The 20,294-nt window shown below is 42.5% G+C and overlaps 1 protein-coding gene across 2 annotated transcripts in view; it reads right to left on the bottom strand.

The window, feature by feature from the left end:
* Positions 1–340: 340 nt before the first annotated feature.
* Positions 341–20,294, bottom strand: part of cntnap3 (contactin associated protein family member 3) — a 217,379-nt gene continuing 197,425 nt past the window's right edge. Inside the window, exons 21-24 of one of the 2 annotated variants that reach the window (XM_064977502.1) lie at positions 15,229–15,316; positions 4,897–5,115; positions 3,705–3,776; positions 341–2,677 (exon numbers count right to left, since the gene is read on the bottom strand). In XM_064977502.1, coding sequence (XP_064833574.1) covers positions 2,478–2,677; positions 3,705–3,776; positions 4,897–5,115; positions 15,229–15,316 — 579 coding nt within the window. In that variant the 3' untranslated portion in view covers positions 341–2,477. The remainder of the gene's footprint in view (positions 2,678–3,704; positions 3,777–4,896; positions 5,116–15,228; positions 15,317–20,294) is intronic. The other variant, XM_064977503.1, reaches the window with a different exon arrangement.

Here is a 20,294-nt window from a genome sequence, read left to right as displayed (position 1 = left end):
AGCAGCAGATGTATGGGCGGGCCACAAAGCCTGGGAAATGTAATCTCACTGCTCAAAAGTGTGAATTGTTACAGAATGGATAAGAAAAAAATCTGTGAGGAGAATGAAGCCAAGATTTTTCCATCTGTGTGACACACCAGACAGGTATATGGGCAGAGCTAAAGTAGCGGGTCAAATTTAGAAGGATAATTCCTTGAACAATGAGAGATCCTGTTGAAATGCTTCTCAGAATAATGTTGCATTGTCATATCTTTTCTTGCATGGACATATACATTTTTGGAATCGATTTTACATACATAAAGACAAACACCAACATAAACAAATCTTAAGCCTTGTGCCATAGGTTTCTCAATATTTAATTCAATGCATCTCGCCATAAAGTTACACAGAATGAGTTCCATTATGGACAGTGGACAGGAGTTTGATATTGAATGGAAGCATTAGTAGTGACAGAAGTGGTGGATGGTTTCAATTGTCAACACTTCCTTTACAATCCTTTACACATATATGGTGTATCATGATTTGTCTATAGTGCATCAAAAACATGTTTCTCATTCAACACTATTCAATAACTGATCAATTTGAATTTTATTGAACAGGATATACTTGTTAATCAAAACAACCTGAATATAATGAAAACAGTCACTGACGTTATACTGTTAATCACCAATAAGCATCATTCCATTATAGTTTCATTGAGTAGTGTTCAGTTCAATCCCAATTTGTTCTTAACTGACTTGCCTCGTTAAATATTTAAATATTGTGCAGCGTCATTTCTGTGACTCTGAGGGCTGTAGAAAAACCTCCGTATGGTCACCTGTCTCCAACCAACATATAGTAGATCCATACAATGATTACAATGGGAACATCTCATCTGACCAGGAAAAAAAGCAATGTGGAAGAAAAGAATGTCGTAGAAATGGTCAAAAGTCTTCCATTTAAAGTACTAGCTATGTTCTCCAGGGTTCCAACGAACACAGAGAGCAGAGCAGTGTTTGTGTGATGAACAGCAACTGATGACGACAATCCTCTCCTCTTTACCTTCCTGATCTAGTCTGTACTGTTGTTTGAACTGAATGAAGACACGCTGACAGATAGACAGGTTGACATTCATCAGATCCATCTCCTCTTCTCTGACTCTGTCAGCGTGTCTCAGATGAACTTCCTCTGATTATCATTCTGCTTCCTATGAATCACCAATCCCACCAAACCTGTCTGTCTGTCTGACAAACCAAACTGCGTATTCTCATAAAGATTAGCACCTTGTGAAAGGAAGGTTGTGATTAGCCAGAGTGTTTTAGAGTGAGCCTAATGTTGTGAGTTCCGTTCAAAGCTTTTCTGAGAATTCGGTCTGTCAAAGTGTTCTAGCTGTGGGTGGTAAGGAAGCAGTGTTTCAAAGAAAACCGTTAAATGGCTATGCTTTTATTTTTTATCAAGGATAATGCAGAGCAAGCACACAAAATTACAGGTTATGCTTGCCACAGAACTTTCTGAAGTACAGTGAAGTAAAAAAACAAAAAACATTTGGAACATAATACTGTATTTACATAAGTTTTGTCAGTGGGATGTTCGATTCGATATGTTTGTTCAATACATGTTCTCATGTATTTTGGTCAACAGATTTTGAGATATTATTACTGTAATACACAGTACAGTATATACTGTGTGTGCTGTAGAGGTAATCTCTATGGCTAAGACATCTAAATCTCTCAATAAAGCAATTGCATCATCATAATACCAAAATACTTTCAACTCAATAATCCAAACATGTATTGTATCATCTTCATAACCGTACTGCAAGTACACACAGTATAAATCCATCCAGGCATTATTATTATATTTTCAGTACTGTACCACCGGAGAGGAATATTAGACAGCGATTGTTATAAAGACATGAATTAATTCAACATTTACATTTTCAAAGAATATTTACACCCCCATGAATGACAGTATCAACACCTTTCAAAGTCTATCATCTACACTTGTGTCATATTACCAGTACAAACAGTGTGTACAAAAAACAGTAAACAATATGTGGTCATCACTAGTTACTACAGCCACAAAGTCTTCAACCCAGTCTATTGCTACAATTTCTCTCAAATATGATTCTCTCAAACCTAACACAATCCGTACCTACACTGCTAACCTTATGCCTAAACCTAACCTTAAATTAACACCGAAAAGCAAACTTTAGTTTCCATTATTGTTTACGATATAGCCAATTTGGTTTTGTGGCTGTGGTAACTACTTGAAACCACAATACATGGATGCATTTACAGATTATTTGTTGTCTTCTTCAAATCTTGGTCAGCCATCTTGTTTTGACAGTTGCTGATGGTCTTTTACTGCATGTACTGTGTGTGTAATGTACTGTGAACATAATTAACGTCTCTAGGGCTTGGCAAGGCTTGTCCTTCCTTAATCAGATTCATTGGATTAGTCCAACATAGAGAAGGTTGAGATGTGGATAGTTGGACTTATATGAAATACTCCTTTTGGTTTTCACTTAGTATGTTCTGTGAGTTGGGCTCGCTGTGGAAAGGGTATTCAGGACTGTCGGCCTCAGGTTTGATTCCCTGGGGTTCTTGGGTGTGGAATGTCTCTTTCCGTCGATACAGGAACCTTGCCATTATTGCCAACGCACACAGAATCACAGATATCACCACAGCAATCACACCTGCAAAAAGGAGTACAAAACATTAAGTCAGGAAACAACAAAACAGCACTCATTTGAAAACAGAAAGAAACTTTAACAGAGTGCTTTTTTAAGACGGAAAACACTGAAGACTTCTAACGTGAAACCAATTAACATCATTTCACATAGTGACATCTCTATGGGTTTCCTTTTTCAGAAGCAAAAATAGAGAAAGCACAGTGGCTTTCAGAACACATTAACTCCTTTCTCAGCATTCTCAAGTTTAGTTCTGCGACATTTTGTCTACGGCATAGAAGCCTTAAGATAAATAATATGCCAATTTCTCTTGTGGGTATTTCATTGCTATTACCCAGCCTGCCTAATTTCCGTTGCTAATCTAAACTCTAAAAGGCATTACACACAAGCTTCTAAAAGCTGTAAATTCATCTCTGTACAAGGCACAGCACAAAGATCTCCAGTTCAATTCTCACAAACGTAGCAGGCATTAATTTCATAAACCTTAGCTACAGTCCTTGTACACTGCAATGCTATGTACGGTGCATTTCATTATCAAGAGAAAATGATACATCTTATTGGGAAACCAGAACACACCCGGACTCAATTTAATGGTAAATTACAATGGTTCTAAAATGAAAATATATTTGAAGATAGCTGTAAAACTTCCTTAATCAGCAAATAATTTCTTTAAACGTTGAATTAGTTTTGGTGTCCTTTGTGCATTTGGCACTGAGTACGCCTGTATAAGGAGGACTTTAAACTACTTTCTATGTTCCAGCAACTGAACCAACTGGAACCTAATCAACCACCGCTTCAAAGCTTTGTGATGTGATGCTGCAAACATGCCATATCTTATGTTGAAATATTGTATATATTTATTTAACTTTTATTTATCCAGGTTTGTCTCATTCAGAAAAACATATATTTTGCAATTGAGAAGTTTTGAACAGGATCATTTCTTGTCTGACATGTTGTTTTACTGAATACAATATAAGTATGGTTTATTATGACACTATAACAGTGAAACACATGAGAAACATGTTCCCGTTACCTCCAATCAATGCAGAGTCACTCTTGATTGCATTGACTATAAGCTCACCAGTACCTACTGTACCTAAATGATCTACAGTGGAGAGAGACAGAGATTGAGAGAGAGAGAGAGAGAGACAGAAAGACAGAGAGCGAGCAAGAGAAACACAGACAGAAAGAGAGATAGAGAGAGAGAGAGAGAGAGAGAGAGAGAGAGAGAGAGAGAGAGAGAGAGAGAAAGACAGAGAGCGAGCAAGAGAAACACAGACAAAGAGAGAGACACAGAAAGAGAGAGACCGAAAGACAGAGAGAGGGAGGGAAACAGACAGAAAGAGAGAGATACACAGAAATAGTGAGAGAGGCAGCAGAAAGAGAGAGAGGCAGCAGAAAGAGAAAGATACACAGAAAGAGAGAGAGGCAGCAGAAAGAGAAAGATACACAGAAAGAGAGAGGCAGCAGAAAGAGAAAGATACACAGAAAGAGAGGCAGCAGAAAGAGAAAGATACACAGAAAGAGAGAGAGGCAGCAGAAAGAGAAAGATACACAGAAAGAGAGAGAGGCAGCAGAAAGAGAAAGATACACAGAAAGAGAGAGAGGCAGCAGAAAGAGAAAGATACACAGAAAGAGAGCAGCAGAAAGAGAAAGATACACAGAAAGAGAGAGAGGCAGCAGAAAGAGAAGGATACACAGAGGAGTAGAAAGAGAAAGAGAAAGATACACAGAAAGAGAGAGAGTCAGCAGAAAGAGAAAGATACACAGAGGAGTAGAAAGAGAAAGAGAGAAGAGAAAAGAAAGGGACAGAAGAGAGAGAGAGAGTCAGTAACATCAAGGGTCATCAGTCCATGCAGGATTCATTTAACACTACGCCCTCAGTCCTAAACCGCATGAGGACCACAGAAGTAATATTATGCAAATGAGAAATGCCTCTCATCCAAATGAATGAACTCATCTGTCACAATGTAATCACTTTCATTCTCATCTAATTAACAAGGAAGATGGTGTATGTATTAAATGGGCCCTTGATAAAGTATGAAAAAGCAGTTTGGAACAAAGTGTAGATTCTCAAGTGGAATTAAAGAAAAACAAAAGGCACTCAAGCAGAAGAGAGAGCGAGAGAGAGAGAGAGAGAAAGAGATGGAAAAGGGGTGACCATAAGTCCCCGCTATTACCACAGACTCCGCCCATCATAGGGAACTTGACACCTCCCCTCTTACCTGATAGGGAGTGTGTAGTTTCAGCTGGGTAGGGATTGGCTGGAGATGAGGAGCCACAGGTGGACTCTGCTAGGGATCCAATCACTATAACTGGGCTGGTGTTGGGGTAAAGCAGCGCTGCCTTCAGTGGGGCTACGGAGTTAAACTGGACCACCGACAGACAGCCACTGAAACCTTGGGAGTTCAGCCTGGCAATCTCTGGATCCAGCTCACCAGACTCTAAACACAAACGCACACACACACCCATGCACACAACCAAAAACACAGAAACAGTCAGTGAGATCAGAGGTAAGTCAAATCATTACGTACTGTAATGGATAATGGTATATATTAAAATAGATCCCCTACATCAGGGGTGTCAAACTCAATCCATGGATGGCCTATTGTCTGTTGGTTTTAGTTTTTTCCCTTTCAATAAAGACCTAGTCAACCAGGTGATGGGAGTGCTTACTAATTAGTGATCTTACTTCATCAATCAAGTACAAGGGAGGAGCAAAAATCCGCAGATACTCGGCCCCCCACTAATGTGCAGTATACTGATCAGTCTAAGGTAAAAGAAGTAGGATTCATTGCTCTCAGAGTAATATTGATTGATTAGGCAGAAAGTTCAGCTCACAATAAACAAAGTAGATAATGAGAGACCCCAGTAACACTGCATCCATTTGAAAGTAGATAATGAGAGACCCCAGTAACACTGCTTCCATTTGAAAGTAGATAATGAGAGACCCCAGTAACACTGCTTCCATTTGAAAGTAGATAATGAGAGACCCCAGTAACACTGCATCCATTTGAAAGTAGATAATGAGAGACCCCAGTAACACTGCTTCCATTTGAAAGTAGATAATGAGAGACCCCAGTAACACTGCTTCCATTTGAAAGTAGATAATGAGAGACCCCAGTAACACTGCTTCCATTTGAAAGTAGATAATGAGAGACCCCAGTAACACTGCTTCCATTTGAAAGTAGATAATGAGAGACCCCAGTAACACTGCTTCCATTTGACTGGCTAATATCCAGTAAAACCCTACATTTGCCAGGGTATCTGCCTCACTGGCTCTTCAGAATGATCAAGTGACTATGCATTTAATGGTATGAATTTGCATGGTTATCAGTACCCTTGAGCAAGTCAGTTAACCCACTCTTCACCGAGCGCCCGAAGATATGGATGTCGATTAAGACAGACACATTTCAGTTGAAGGCATGCAGATGTACAACTGACTAGGTATCCCCCTTTCCCCTTTCTTAAAGAAGTCAGTGAGCCGATGGCATTGTACTGCATCACACAAGCTACTGTATCCTGACTGTAACTTTCCCTTCTTGCAACAGGAGAGCTATTCCTCCTCAGTCAGGCCTCATCTCTCTGTCTCTCTCTGTCTCTGTCTCTCTCTGTCTCTCTCTGTCTCTCTCTGTCTCTCTCTCTCTCTCTGTCTCTCTCTCTCTGTCTCTCTCTCTGTCTCTCTCTCTCTGTCTCTCTCTGTCTCTCTCTGTCTCTGTCTCTCTCTGTCTCTCTCTGTCTCTGTCTCTCTCTGTCTCTCTCTGTCTCTCTCTCTCTGTCTCTCTCTGTCTCTCTCTGTCTGTCTCTGTCTCTCTCTGTCTCTCTCTGTCTCTCTCTGTCTCTCTGTCTCTCTCTGTCTCTCTGTCTCTCTCTGTCTCTCTCTGTCTCTCTCTGTCTCTCTCTGTCTCTGTCTCTCTCTGTCTCTCAATTCAATTCAATTCAATTCAAGGGGCTTTATTGGCATGGGAAACATGTGTTAACATTGCCAAAGCAAGTAAGGTATATAATATGTAAAGTGAAATAAACAATAAAAATTAACAGTAGACATCACACATACAGAAGTTTCAAAACAATAAAGACATTACAAATGTCATATTATATATATATATATATACAGTGTTTTTACAATGTGCAAATGGTAAAGGACACAAGATAAAATAAATAAGCATAGATATGTGTTGAATTTACAATGGTGCGTGTTCTTCACTGGTTGCCCTTTTCTCGTGGCAACAGGTCACAAATCTTGCTGCTCTGATGGCACACTGTGGAATTTCACCCAGTAGATATGGGAGTTTTTCAAAATTGGATTTGTTTTCGAATTCTTTGTGGATCTGTGTAATCTGAGGGAAATATGTCTCTCTAATATGGTCATACATTGGGCAGGAGGTTAGGAAGTGCAGCTCAGTTTCCACCTCATTTTGTGGGCAGTGAGCACATAGCCTGTCTTCTCTTGAGAGCCATGTCTGCCTACGTCGGCCTTTCTCAATAGCAAGGCTATGCTCGCTGAGTCTGTACATAGTCAAAGCTTTCCTTAATTTTGGGTCAGTCACAGTGGTCAGGTATTCTGCCGCTGTGTACTCTCTGTGTAGGGCCAAATAGCATTCTAGTTTGCTCTGTTTTTTTGTTAATTCTTTCCAGTGTGTCAAGTAATTATCTTTTTGTTTTCTCATGATTTGGTTGGGTCTAATTGTGCTGCTGTCATGGGGCTCTGTAGGGTGTGTTTGTGAGCAGAGCCCCAGGACCAGCTTGCTTAGGGGACTCTTCTCCAGGTTCATCTCTCTGTAGGTGATGGCTTTGTTGTGGAAGGTTTGGGAATCGCTTCCTTTTAGTTGGTTATAGAATTTAACTGCTCTTTTCTGGATTTTGATAATTAGTGGGTATCGGCCTAATTCTGCTCTGCATGCATTATTTGGTGTTCTACGTTGTACACTGAGGATATTTTTGCAGAATTCTGCGTGCAGAGTCTCAATTTGGTGTTTGTCCCATTTTGTGAAGTCTTGGTTGGTGAGCGGACCCCAGACCTCACAACCATAAAGGGCAATGGGCTCTATGACTGATTCAAGTATTTTTAGCCAAATCCTAATTGGTATGTTGAAATTTATGTTCCTTTTGATGGCATAGAATGCCCTTCTTGCCTTGTCTCTCAGATCGTTCACAGCTTTGTGGAAGTTACCTGTGGCGCTGATGTTTAGGCCAAGGTATGTATAGTTTTTTGTGTGCTCTAGGGCAACAGTGTCTAGATGGAATTTGTATTTGTGGTCCTGGTGACTGGACCTTTTTGGAACACCATTATTTTGGTCTTACTGAGATTTACTGTCAGGGCCCAGGTCTGACAGAATCTGTGCATAAGATCTAGGTGCTGCTGTAGGCCCTCCTTGGTTGGTGACAGAAGCACCAGATCATCAGCAAACAGCAGACATTTGACTTCAGATTCTAGTAGGGTGAGGCCGGGTGCTGCAGACTTTTCTAGTGCCCGCGCCAGTTCGTTGATATATATGTTGAAGAGGGTGGGGCTTAAGCTGCATCCCTGTCTAACCCCACGACCCTGTGTGAAGAAATGTGTGTGTTTTTTGCCAATTTTAACCGCACACTTGTTGTTTGTGTACATGGATTTTATGATGTCGTATGTTTTACCCCCAACACCACTTTCCAACAGTTTGTATAGCAGACCCTCATGCCAAATTGAGTCGAAGGCTTTTTTGAAATCAACAAAGCATGAGAAGACTTTGCCTTTGTTTTGGTTTGTTTGGTTGTCAATTAGGGTGTGCAGGGTGAATACATGGTCTGTTGTACGGTAATTTGGTAAAAAGCCAATTTGACATTTGCTCAGTACATTGTTTTCATTGAGGAAGTGTACGAGTCTGCTGTTAATGATAATGCAGAGGATTTTCCCAAGGTTACTGTTGACGCATATTCCACGGTAGTTATTGGGGTCAAATTTGTCTCCATTTTTGTGGATTGGGGTGATCAGTCCTTGGTTCCAAATATTGGGGAAGATGCCAGAGCTAAGGATGATGTTAAAGAGTTTTAGTATAGCCAATTGGAATTTGTTGTCTGTATATTTGATCATTTCATTGAGGATACCATCAACACCACAGGCCTTTTTGGGTTTGAGGGTTTTTATTTTGTCCTGTAACTCATTCAATGTTATTGGAGAATCCAGTGGGTTCTGGTAGTCTTTAATAGTTGATTCTAAGATCTGTATTTGATCATGTATATGTTTTTGCTCTTTATTCTTTGTTATAGAGCCAAAAAGATTGGAGAAGTGGTTTACCCATATATCTCCATTTTGGATAGATAATTCTTCGTGTTGTTGTTTGTTTAGTGTTTTCCAATTTTCCCAGAAGTGGTTAGAGTCTATGGATTCTTCAATTACATTGAGCTGATTTCTGACATGCTGTTCCTTCTTTTTCCGTAGTGTATTTCTGTATTGTTTTAGTGATTCACCATAGTGAAGGCGTAGACTCAGGTTTTCCGGGTCTCTATGTTTTTGGTTGGACAGGTTTCTCAATTTCTTTCTTAGAATTTTGCATTCTTCATCAAACCATTTGTCATTGTTGTTAATTTTCTTCGGTTTTCTATTTGAGATTTTTAGATTTGATAGGGAAGCTGAGAGGTCAAATATACTGTTAAGATTTTCTACTGCCAAGTTTACACCTTCACTATTACAGTGGAACGTTTTATCCAGGAAATTGCCTAAAAGGGATTGAATTTGTTGTTGCCTAATTGTTTTTTGGTAGGTTTCCAAACTGCATTCCTTCCATCTATAGCATTTCTTAATGTTACTCAGTTCCTTTGGCTTTGATGCCTCATGATTGAGTATTGCTCTGTTTAGGTAGACTGTGATTTTGCTGTGGTCTGATAGGGGTGTCAGTGGGCTGACTGTGAACGCTCTGAGAGACTCTGGGTTGAGGTCAGTGATAAAGTAGTCTACAGTACTACTGCCAAGAGATGAGCTATAGGTGTACCTACCATAGGAGTCCCCTCGAAGCCTACCATTGACTATGTACATACCCAGCGTGCGACAGAGCTGCAGGAGTTGTGACCCGTTTTTGTTCGTTATGTTGTCATAGTTGTGCCTAGGGGGCACACGGTGGAGGGAATGCTGTCACCTCCAGGCAGGTGTTTGTCCCCCTGTGTGCTGAGGGTGTCAGGTTCTTGTCCGGTTCTGGCATTTAGGTCACCACAGACTAGTACATGTCCCTGGGCCTGGAAATGATTGATTTCCCCTCCAGGATGGAGAAGCTGTCTTCATTAAAATATGGGGATTCTAGTGGGGGATATAGGTAGCACACAGGAGGACATTTTTCTCTGTTAGGATAATTTCCTTTTGAATTTCTAGCCAAATGTAGAATGTTCCTGTTTTGATTAATTTAATGGAGTGAGTTAGGTCTGTTCTATACCAAATTAGCATACCCCCTGAGTCCCTTCCCTGTTTCACACCTGGTAGTTTGGTGGATGGGACTACCAGCTCTCTGTAACCTAGAGGGCATCCAGTGGGTCTGTCTCCTCTATACCAGGTTTCTTGCAGGATGACAATGTCTGTATTACCGATTTCTTTGGTGAAGTCCGGGTTTCTGCTCTTCAGGCCAAAGGCAGATGACCTCAGGCCTTGGATATTCCAGGATGAAATAGTAAAGGCTTTTGTTCCATAAAGTGTCCAATGTTGTTGGTCGTGGTTTGGCCTCAGGCCAGTAAGTGTGAGCAGAGCCTGCTGAGCATCTGGTACATGCCATTGGCTTGGGCGAGTGTGAGAGTGGGGGTTGGGACTGTTTGCCCGCTCACTACCTGGGCGTATGTGTGGCTTCCATGTTGAGGCCCTCTTTGCGGGGGTGGGGTGCATGGGGTGGGCAGGAGTGGCATAGGTCTGATCTGAGGGGGCCTAAATGGGGTGTGGGCATGATTGACGTGGGGGGTGTTGATTGGTTGGAGTAGGGGTGTGGATGTGTCTGGGTGTGCGGTGGTCTGGATGTAATTCCTCTTGGCGTGGGTCCTCTATGTGTAGGTCCAGGGGGGTCCTGCAGGTCTGGGAGGGTGTCTCGCTGGTCTGGGTGGGGTGTCTATTGATCTGTTGCTCCTGTGTGAAGTGTTGGGGATACGTTTGAGAGCGATGTCCTTTAGAGTTCGGGCAAAGATGGGCACTGCTGCCTTGTAGAGGTGGACCTGGTCATAGAGGCTGTTCAAGTCCAGGGTGGAGTGGTGGGCCAGGAAAACGTTTGGTTTTGAGGCACAGTCACGGGAAATACTTGCGTTTACCCGCTGTATTGTGGCAGGGTGGAAGTCTTTTCGTGGTAGCAGGGTGGAGATAACCACTTGTGCGTTGGGGAAAGTAGAAGAAGCCTTTTCAATCACTCCCTTCAGTGCTGTGGCCACTCTTTCCTGCTGGGCCCTCAGGTCGTTTGTGCCTGTGTGTATTATTATGTGGCTAGGTGAGCCTAGTTTGGCCTCAGACAGAAGGTCTATGGCGCTCTGGGTGTTTGGACACCAGAGTTTAGACACACTGTGTTTGGGAAAAAAGTTTTTTTTTTTTCTTCTATATATTTCCCATTTGAGTCCATAAGTAGTACAATCTGTGTCTTGTGTTTGTCCTCAGTGGGTGTGGGGGTTGTCAGAAGGGCTATCAGGGTGGCTGACAGGGGGGGTGCTCAGAGGGGGTGAGAGCCGCTGGGCTTGGGGTTCTTCATTTGTCTGTTCTGCTGTGATGTCGAGATTTTTGTTGGGTGATGAGGTGGGCTGTTCTTCTGGCTTCTCTGTGGGGGTGGCCACCTCTCTAGTGGGTTGTTCTCTGTCACACGCCATCCCCCTCAACCTCTCCTCCATCCCCCTCAACCTTTCCTCCATCCCCCTCACCTTCTCCTCCATCCCCCTCAACCTCTCCTCCACCAGCAGTCTGATACTCTCCTCTAGGGCTCTGTTCTGCTCCTCTTTCTCCTGTTGTATTTGTCTCACCACTGTCCAAAGTGCAGATATGTCTCTGTCCACCTCCAGCTCTCCTGGTCTGGTTAAGGGGCTGTTGTTGTGCTGGGCTGTTGTCTGGGTCTGTGCTGACTGAAGTGTGATCACCTGCTGTTCCAGCTCCACCTGCCTTATCTCCAGCTGGGTGAATTTGTCTTTCATTTCAATGAGGGAGTGGTAATCTGTGCTGGGAGGTTGACTCTCCGCTGGGGGTTGCTCGTCTGTGGGGTTACATAGTGAAGAGGTCTGGTCTGACCCACTCGGTGTGGGGGTATCTTTATCAAGGGAGAGCTTCTCCTGCTGGGCTAATTCTTTGATTAGGTGAAAGTCTCTCTGTCTCTGTCTCTCTCTGTCTCTCTCTGTCTCTCTCTCTCTGTCTCTCTCTGTCTCTCTCTCTCTGTCTCTCTCTGTCTCTGTCTCTGTCTCTCTCTCTCTGTCTCTCTCTGTCTCTGTCTCTCTCTGTCTCTGTCTCTCTCTGTCTCTCTCTGTCTCTCTCTCTCTGTCTCTCTCTGTCTCTGTCTCTGTCTCTCTCTCTCTGTCTCTCTCTGTCTCTGTCTCTCTCTGTCTCTCTCTGTCTCTCTCTCTCTGTCTCTCTCTGTCTCTCTCTGTCTCTCTCTGTCTCTCTCTGTCTCTCTCTCTCTGTCTCTCTCTGTCTCTCTCTGTCTCTGTCTCTGTCTCTCTCTCTCTGTCTCTCTCTGTCTCTGTCTCTCTCTGTCTCTCTCTCTCTGTCTCTCTCTGTCTCTCTCTGTCTCTCTCTGTCTCTGTCTCTCTCTGTCTCTGTCTCTCTCTGTCTCTCTCTCTCTCTCTCTCTGTCTCTCTCTCTCTGTCTCTCTCTGTCTCTCTCTGTCTCTGTCGCTCTCTCTCTGTCTCTCTCTGTCTCTCTCTGTCTCTGTCTCTCTCTGTCTCTGTCTCTCTCTGTCTCTCTCTGTCTCTCTCTGTCTCTCTCTGTCTCTGTCTCTCTCTGTCTCTGTCTCTGTCTCTCTCTGACTCTCTGTCTCTCTCTGTCTCTGTCTCTGTCTCTGTCTCTCTCTGACTCTCTGTCTCTCTCTGTCTCTGTCTCTCTCTGTCTCTGTCTCTCTCTCTCTGTCTCTCTCTCTCTGTCTCTCTCTCTCTGTCTCTCTCTGTCTCTCTCTCTCTGTCTCTCTCTCTCTGTCTCTCTCTGTCTCTCTGTCTCTCTCTGTCTCTGTCTCTCTCTGTCTCTGTCTCTGTCTCTCTGTCTTTCTCTCTCTGTCTCTCTCTGTCTCTGTCTCTGTCTGTCTCTGTCTCTCTCTCTGTCTCTCTGTCTCTCTCTGTCTCTCTCTGTCTCTGTCTCTCTCTGTCTCTCTGTCTCTCTGTGTCTCTCTGTCTCTCTCTGTCTCTCTCTGTCTCTGTCTCTCTCTGTCTCTCTCTGTCTCTCTCTGTCTCTCTCTGTCTCTCTTCAATTTTAATTTAGAGGCTTTATTGGAATGGGAAACATATGTTAACATTACCAAAGCAAGTGAAGTAGATAATAAACAAAAGTGAAATAAACAAGAAAAATTAACATTAAACATTACTCACAAAAGTTCCAAAAGAATAAAGGCATTTCAAATGTCATTTTGTTTGCAAATAGTTCAAGTACAAAGGGGAAAATAAATAAACATAAATATGGGTTGTATTTACAATGGCGTTCGTTCTTTACTGGTTGCCCTTTTCTTGTGGCAACAGGTTACAAATATTGCTACTGTGACGGCACACTGTGGTATTTCACCCAGTAGATGTTGGAGTTTATCAACATTGGGTTTGTTTTCGAATTCTTTGTGGAATATTTGTGTAATCTGAGGGAAATATGTGTCTCTAATATGGTCATACATTTGGCAGGAGGTGCAGCTCATTTTCCACCTCATTTTGTGGGCATTGTGCACATAGCCTGTCTTTTGAGAGCCAGGCCTGCCTACGGCAGCCTTTTCAATAGCAAGTCTCACTCTCACTCTCTCTCTCTCACACACACACACACACACACACACACACACACACACACACACACACACACACACACACACACACACACACACACACACACACACACACACACACACACACACACACACACACACACACACACACACACAGACACACAGACACACAGACACACACACACACACACACACACATTACATTTCAATTTGTTAGCGTGATTGATGACAGGCGTCGCTGGGAATGACACAGAATCCACTTTCATGCCAGCTCTTTGATCCTGATATGACACACATACTGTGGCGGGGTTAGAAAAGAGAGTATGGGGAGGACCCGGTCACGCTTTAACATGGTCCATGGCATCTGAGATTACATTCCACTACCACAGAGCAGTTTGTTTGTGTGTATGTGCCGGATGACCGGAGAGCCAGAGGGCAGACCCCTTAGCCTCACAAGTCATTATACCCTACAGCTACTGGATTAGTCTGACTTTATACTAATAGAGCTTTTGGATTAGTCTGACTTTATACTAATGGAGCTTTTGGATGAGTCTGACTTTATACTAATGGAGCTTTTGGATTTGTCTGACTTTATACTAATGAAGCTGTTGGATTAGCCTGACTTTAGACCAATGCGCTGTTGGATTAGTCTGACTTTAGACCAATGGAGCTGTTGGATTAGTCTAACTTCAGATTAATGGAGCTGTTGAATTTGTCTGACTTTAGACCAATGGAGCTGTTGGATTAGTCTGACTTTAGACAAACAGAGCTGTTGGATTAGTCTGACTTTAGACCAATGGAGCTTTGACTTTAGACCTATGGAGCTTTTGGATTAGTCTGACTTTACAATAATGGAGCTTTTGGGTTAGTCTGACTTTAAACTAATGGAGTTTTTTAAAAGTTCCTGAATAAATCAATAACAATATCACAGTAGCTACTGTTTAACTTGTTATTGTGACATTCTTGACATTGTTACATATGGATAGACATGGATTTGCATCTGAAATGAGTAGCAGTGCATTGTGTATTTTTGTATACAGGCATAGTATGGGAGTATTATTTCCACTTGACATGGAATATTTTGTTAATTATATTGTATCAGAATCTACTGTACAACTGTAACTGCTGTATTTCATGTGTCTGTTTCCTTTAATCATTCCTCATTACAACTGAAAGCAGGCCTCCTATTTTAAAACAAAGACATTAGCAATAGGCCTTCATAAAGTGGCCTATTTCCAAAGCAGGGGATAGACAATAATTACACATAAAGACGATATTATTCAGATTTTAAGTAAACAGACACACAACAACGCTCCGATGATAACATGTCATGTCGAACTGTGATTACCTGAGTGAACAAAAAAATAAACATAATAATTGATAATTATTACATACGTATGGGAGCAATTCTATCTCTATTTGAGCTAAAGAAGCTCTGTCATCATATTTTCATTTGAACAATCTTTATGTCTTTTCAACAAGCTTTATGTTATTTTAACAAGCTTTATGTAAAAGCTTCAGACAGGAGGGATCCTCACAAGCTCTCCAGTTCTGTGATTGAAACATACAGCGAAACACCTCTGAGCTCTATATTAAATCACAATTTCTTTGCAAGTTTTAACTTAAACGACCTTCTTCGTCATTTGAATGGAGTCTTCTATAACTCACCATGCACTTTCCCCAGGACAACTGACTTGATAGCATTGAATTCTGCATCAGATGTGAGATTGAAGTCTTCCCTTTCGTGCTGGTCAATCTGAAACAAATTGCAGAACAGGACCTGTAAACACTTTGTCGAATGGTCAAATTGGGGATTTAAAAAAGGACAATTAACACTTTCAGATGATGGAGAATGCACTCTTTCATGTAGACTGTTTAATTAAATCCTGCTCTTCAAAGTACTTTAAACACATTATCACTTGGCTGTTTAGTATCTGTCATTCAACTAAAAAAGGAAAGTAGTGAAATAGCTTGGAAAGGTTTTCTCGTTCAAATCAAATCAAAGTTTATTTGTCACGTGCGCCGAATACAACAGCTGTAAACCTTACAGTGAAATGCCTACTTACAGGCTCTAACCAATGGTGTGAAAAAAAGGTATGTGTGTGTGTGTGTGTGTGTGTGTGTGTGTGTGTGTGTGTGTGTGTGTGTGTGTGTGTGTGTGTGTGTGTGTGTGTGTGTGTGTGTGTGTAGGTCAGTAAAGAAATAAAACAACAGTAAAAATACATTTGAAAAAAGAGTAGCAGGGCTATATACAGACACCTGTTAGTCAGGCTTATTGAGGTTGTATGTACATGTAGGTATCGTTAAAGTGACTATGCATATATGATGAACAGAGAGTAGCAGAAGCGTAAAAAGAGGGGTTGGCGGGTGGTGGGACACAATGCAGATAGCCCGGTAAGCCAATGTGCGGGAGCACTGGTTTGTCGGGCCAATCTAGGTAGTATGAACATGAATGTATAGTTAAAGTGACTATGCAAATAAGACAAACAGAGAGTAGCAGTAGCGTAAAAGAGGGCTTGGGTGGGGGGGGGGGGGGGTACACAATCCAAATAGTCTGGGTAACCATTTGGTTACCTGTTCAGGAGTCTTATGGCTTTGGGGGTAAAAACTGTTGAGAAGCCTTTTTGTCCTAGACTTAGCACTCCGGTACCGCTTGCCATGCGGTGGTAGAGGGAACAGTCTATGACTGGGGTGGCTGGGGTCTTTAACAATTTTTAGGGCCTTCCTCTGACACCACCTTGTGTAGAGGTCCTGGATGGCAGGCAGCTTTTGCCCCAGTGATGTACTGGGCCGTACGCACTACTCTCTGAAGTGCCTTGCGGTCGGAGGCCGAGCAATTGCCGTACCAGGCAGTGATGCAACTGGTCAGGATGCTTTCAACGTTGCAGCTGTAGAACCTTTTGAGGATCTCAGTTTAGTTTCTTGAGGGGGAATAGGCTTTATCGTGCCCTCTTCACGGCTGTCTTGGTATGTTTGGACCAATCTAGTTTGTTGTTGATGTGGATAACAAGGAATTTGAAGCTCTCAACCTGCTCCACTCCAGCCCCGTCGATGAGAATGGGGACGTGCTCGGTGCTCCTCTTCCTGTAGTCCACAATCATCTCCTTAGTCTTGGTGATCAGGCCTACCACTCTTGTGTCGTCAGCAACCTAAATGATGGTGTTGGAGTCGTGCCTGGCCATCTAGTCGTGGGTGAACAGGGAGTACAGGAGGGGACTGAGCACGCACCCCTGGGGAGCTCCAGTGTTGAGGATCAGCGTGGCAGATGTGTTGCTACCTATCCTCACCACCTGGGGGGAAGTCCAGGACCGAGTTGCAGAGGGAGGTGTTTAGTGCCAGGATCCTTAGCTTGGTGATGAGCTTTGAGGGCACTATGGTGTTGAACGCTGAGCTGTAGTCAATGAACAGCATTCTCACATAGGTGTTCCTTTTTTCCAGGTGGGAAAGGACATTGTGGAGTGCAATAGAGATTGCATCATCTGTGGATCTGTTTGGGCGATATGCAAATTGGAGTGGGTCTAGGGTTTCTGGGATAATGGTGTTGATGTGAGCCATTACCAGCCTTTCAAAGCACTTCATGGCTACAGACGTGAGTTCTACGGGTCTGTAGTCATTTTGGCATGTTGCCTTTGTGTTCTTGGGGACAGGGACTATGGTGGTCTGCTTGAAGCATGTTGTTATTGCAGACTCAATCAGGGACATGTTTAAAATGTCAGTGAAGACACCTACCAGTTGGTCAGCACATGCCCGGAGCACACGTCCTGGTAATCCGTCTAGTCCCGCAGACTTGTGTATGTTGACTTGTTTAAAGGTCTTACTCACGTCGGCTATGGAGAGCGTGATCACACAGCCGTCCAGAACAGCTGATGCTCTCATGCATGCCTCAGTGTTGCTTGCATAGAAGTGATTTAGCTCGTCTGGTATGCTCGTGTCACTGGGCAGCTCGCGGCTGTGCTTCCCTTTGTAGTCTGTAATAGTTTACAAGCCCTGCCACACCCGACGAGCGTCGGACCTGGTGTAGTATGATTCAATCTTAGCCCTGTATTGACGATTTGCCTGTTTGATGATTCGTCGCAGGGCATAGCGGGATTTCTTGTAAGCTTCCGGGTTAGAGTCCCGCACCTTGAAAGCGGCAGCTCTACCCTTTAGCTCAGTGCGAATGTTGCCTGTTATCCATGGCTTCTGGTTGGGGAATGTACGTACAGTCACTGTGGGGACGACGTCCTCAATGCACTTATTGATAAAGCCAGTGACTGATGTGGTGTATTCCTAAATGTCATCGGAAGAATCCCGGAACATGTTCCAGTCTGTGATAGCAAAGCAGTCCTGTAGTTTAGCATCTGCTTCATGTGACCATTTTTTTATAGGCCGAGTCACTGGTGCTTCCTACTTTAATTTTTGCTTGTAAGCAGGAATCAGGAGGATAGAGTTGTGGTTGGTTTACCAAATGGAGGGCAAGGGAGTGCTTTGTACGTGTCTCTGTGTGTGGAGTACAGGTGATCTAGATTTTTTTCCCCCTCTGGTTTCATGTTTAACATGTTGATGGAGATTTGGTAGAACTGATTTAAGTTTCCCTGCGTTAAAGTCTCCGGTCACTGGGTGAATGGTTTCCTGTTTGCTTATTTCCTTATACAGCTGACTGAGAGTGGTCTTAATGCCAGCATCTGTCTGTGGTGGTATATAAACAGCCACGAAAAGTATAGCTGAGAACTCTCTAGGCAAGTAGTGTGGCCTGCAGTTAACACAATATACTCAAATTCAGGCGAGCAAAATCTAGAGACTTCCTTAGATTTCGTGCACCAGCTGTTGTTTACAAATATGCACATCAACTGAAAAGTGTCTACTGCATTTAACCCAATCCCTCTGAATCATATTGCTGTCCTGTCTGAGTATTCAAAATGTAACAAGTACTTTTGGAAGTCAGGGAAAATGTATGGAGTAAAAAGTACATATTTTCTTTAGGAATGTAGTGAAGTAAAAGGAAAAGTTGTCAAAAATATAGATAGTAAAGTAAAGTACAGATACCCCCAAAAACTACTTAAGTAATATTTCAGATAGCCTAATGGTTAGAGCGTTGGGCCAGTAACCGAAAGGTTGCTGGATAGAATCCCCAAGCTGACAAGGTAAAAATCTGTCGTTCAACCCTGAGCAAGGCAGTTAACCTAATGTTCCCTGGGTGCTGTGGATGTCAATTAGGGCAGCCCCCCCAACCGCTCTGATTTCAGTTGAAGGCATTCAGTTGTACAACTGACTAGGTATCCCTTTTGATGTATTTTACTTAGTTACTCTACACCACTGGGTGTGCGTTATCATATTCCTTTTACTAGACTAGTCAGACTAGTACATGTTGGGTGGTTGGAAACATGGAAGTAAACACCTCTAAGTGTGCGGTCCACTAAGTGATTACTATGGAAGGGAAGTGCATTAAAATTGTCCAACATATTGGACTCACCCACTTCTCTAAGAGGTTTATAAATGGGGTGTCTAAATTTGGGCGTTTGTATGGCCTTGCTGTTACAGTTGGGTTGCTGTATTGTAGTTCAAATCCACAAAGAAGGGTTAATACAGGATGATCCCAAGCGAAATAGACTTTACCTTGCTTCAGCAAATACCCAGCAAGCCATGACCTTCCATTTGTATTGCAGAGCACTTAGTTAAGAACATTACACTGTAATTAAAAATAGCTACGGGTGATGCGGTGGGGTTAATATCATGTTAACTAGTGGCAGTTTCAGATCACATCAGGGCAATGCTAAACAGGAATTCAGAATGATCTAAATAATAGATTTTACTATATGGGGTAAAAAACGCAACTTGCTTTCCATGTGTCTGTCGAAGAATGGCTGAAAAGAAGAATGTCGACCACCTTTGTTGTTACAATTCTTGAAATATGTGTTCAGTCTCCTCACAGATTTCAGTCCATTAAAACTAAAACTTTATTGATTTCTCTCTACTGTTCTCTTGTTTGCCATCCTATTCCTTTAATTATTTAGAATCATTCATGTTGCCTGAAATGTCTCTGAATTGTGAATGAGTGGGCCTACTTAACGACTGAGAGTTGGAATGTGTCTGTGCAATCTGAGTAAGTACAGCTCTGGAGCAATGCCTGGGTTTGTGTCCTGCTGTGCAAAGGGCTTGGACTTGATGATAGATACATATGTAGGATCTTAATTTGATGACCCTGTGGCAGGAGAACATTCCTGCAATGCAGGAAAAACTTGTAGTGTTTTGAGGTTTAAAAAGTATTCTGATGTTTTTCATCAATGACCATTACACATAATCTGAATAATTATTTCCTGTTGCTGTAGGATTATTTCCCTGATATCGCAAACTGGCTCAAATTAAGATCCAACATCTGTAGGGTTGGCTTCTCATGTGAGGTTAGCAAAGAACTTGGACTCCATGATAGATACAGAGTCCCAAGAGGTAGAACTACACTATAGAAAGAACCTGCATCACTCTTTATCCACTATCCTCAAGTGGTATCACATCTCACTGTATATTTAAATCTGTTGGGAGTAATGTTACTTTCCTTTTGAATTAGTTTTACTCACCATGATAAATATCCCACACTGCTAACATGTATACACGTACATGTACAGCTCAGCAGGTTAGTTACATTACATATAGGCCTACTTGACTTTAAATACCCCTTGCTGACATTCAAGGCAGTGATTCTCAATATTTTTATTTTATGCTACACCCAATTACGTTTTTTTCTGCCTGCAGAACCT

This window comes from Oncorhynchus masou, chromosome 11, assembly GCF_036934945.1.
Source record: "Oncorhynchus masou masou isolate Uvic2021 chromosome 11, UVic_Omas_1.1, whole genome shotgun sequence".
Lineage (NCBI taxonomy): Eukaryota > Metazoa > Chordata > Actinopteri > Salmoniformes > Salmonidae > Oncorhynchus > Oncorhynchus masou.
Note: the sequence above shows the minus strand (reverse complement) of the source record. Positions and strands in the feature narration are given on the sequence as shown.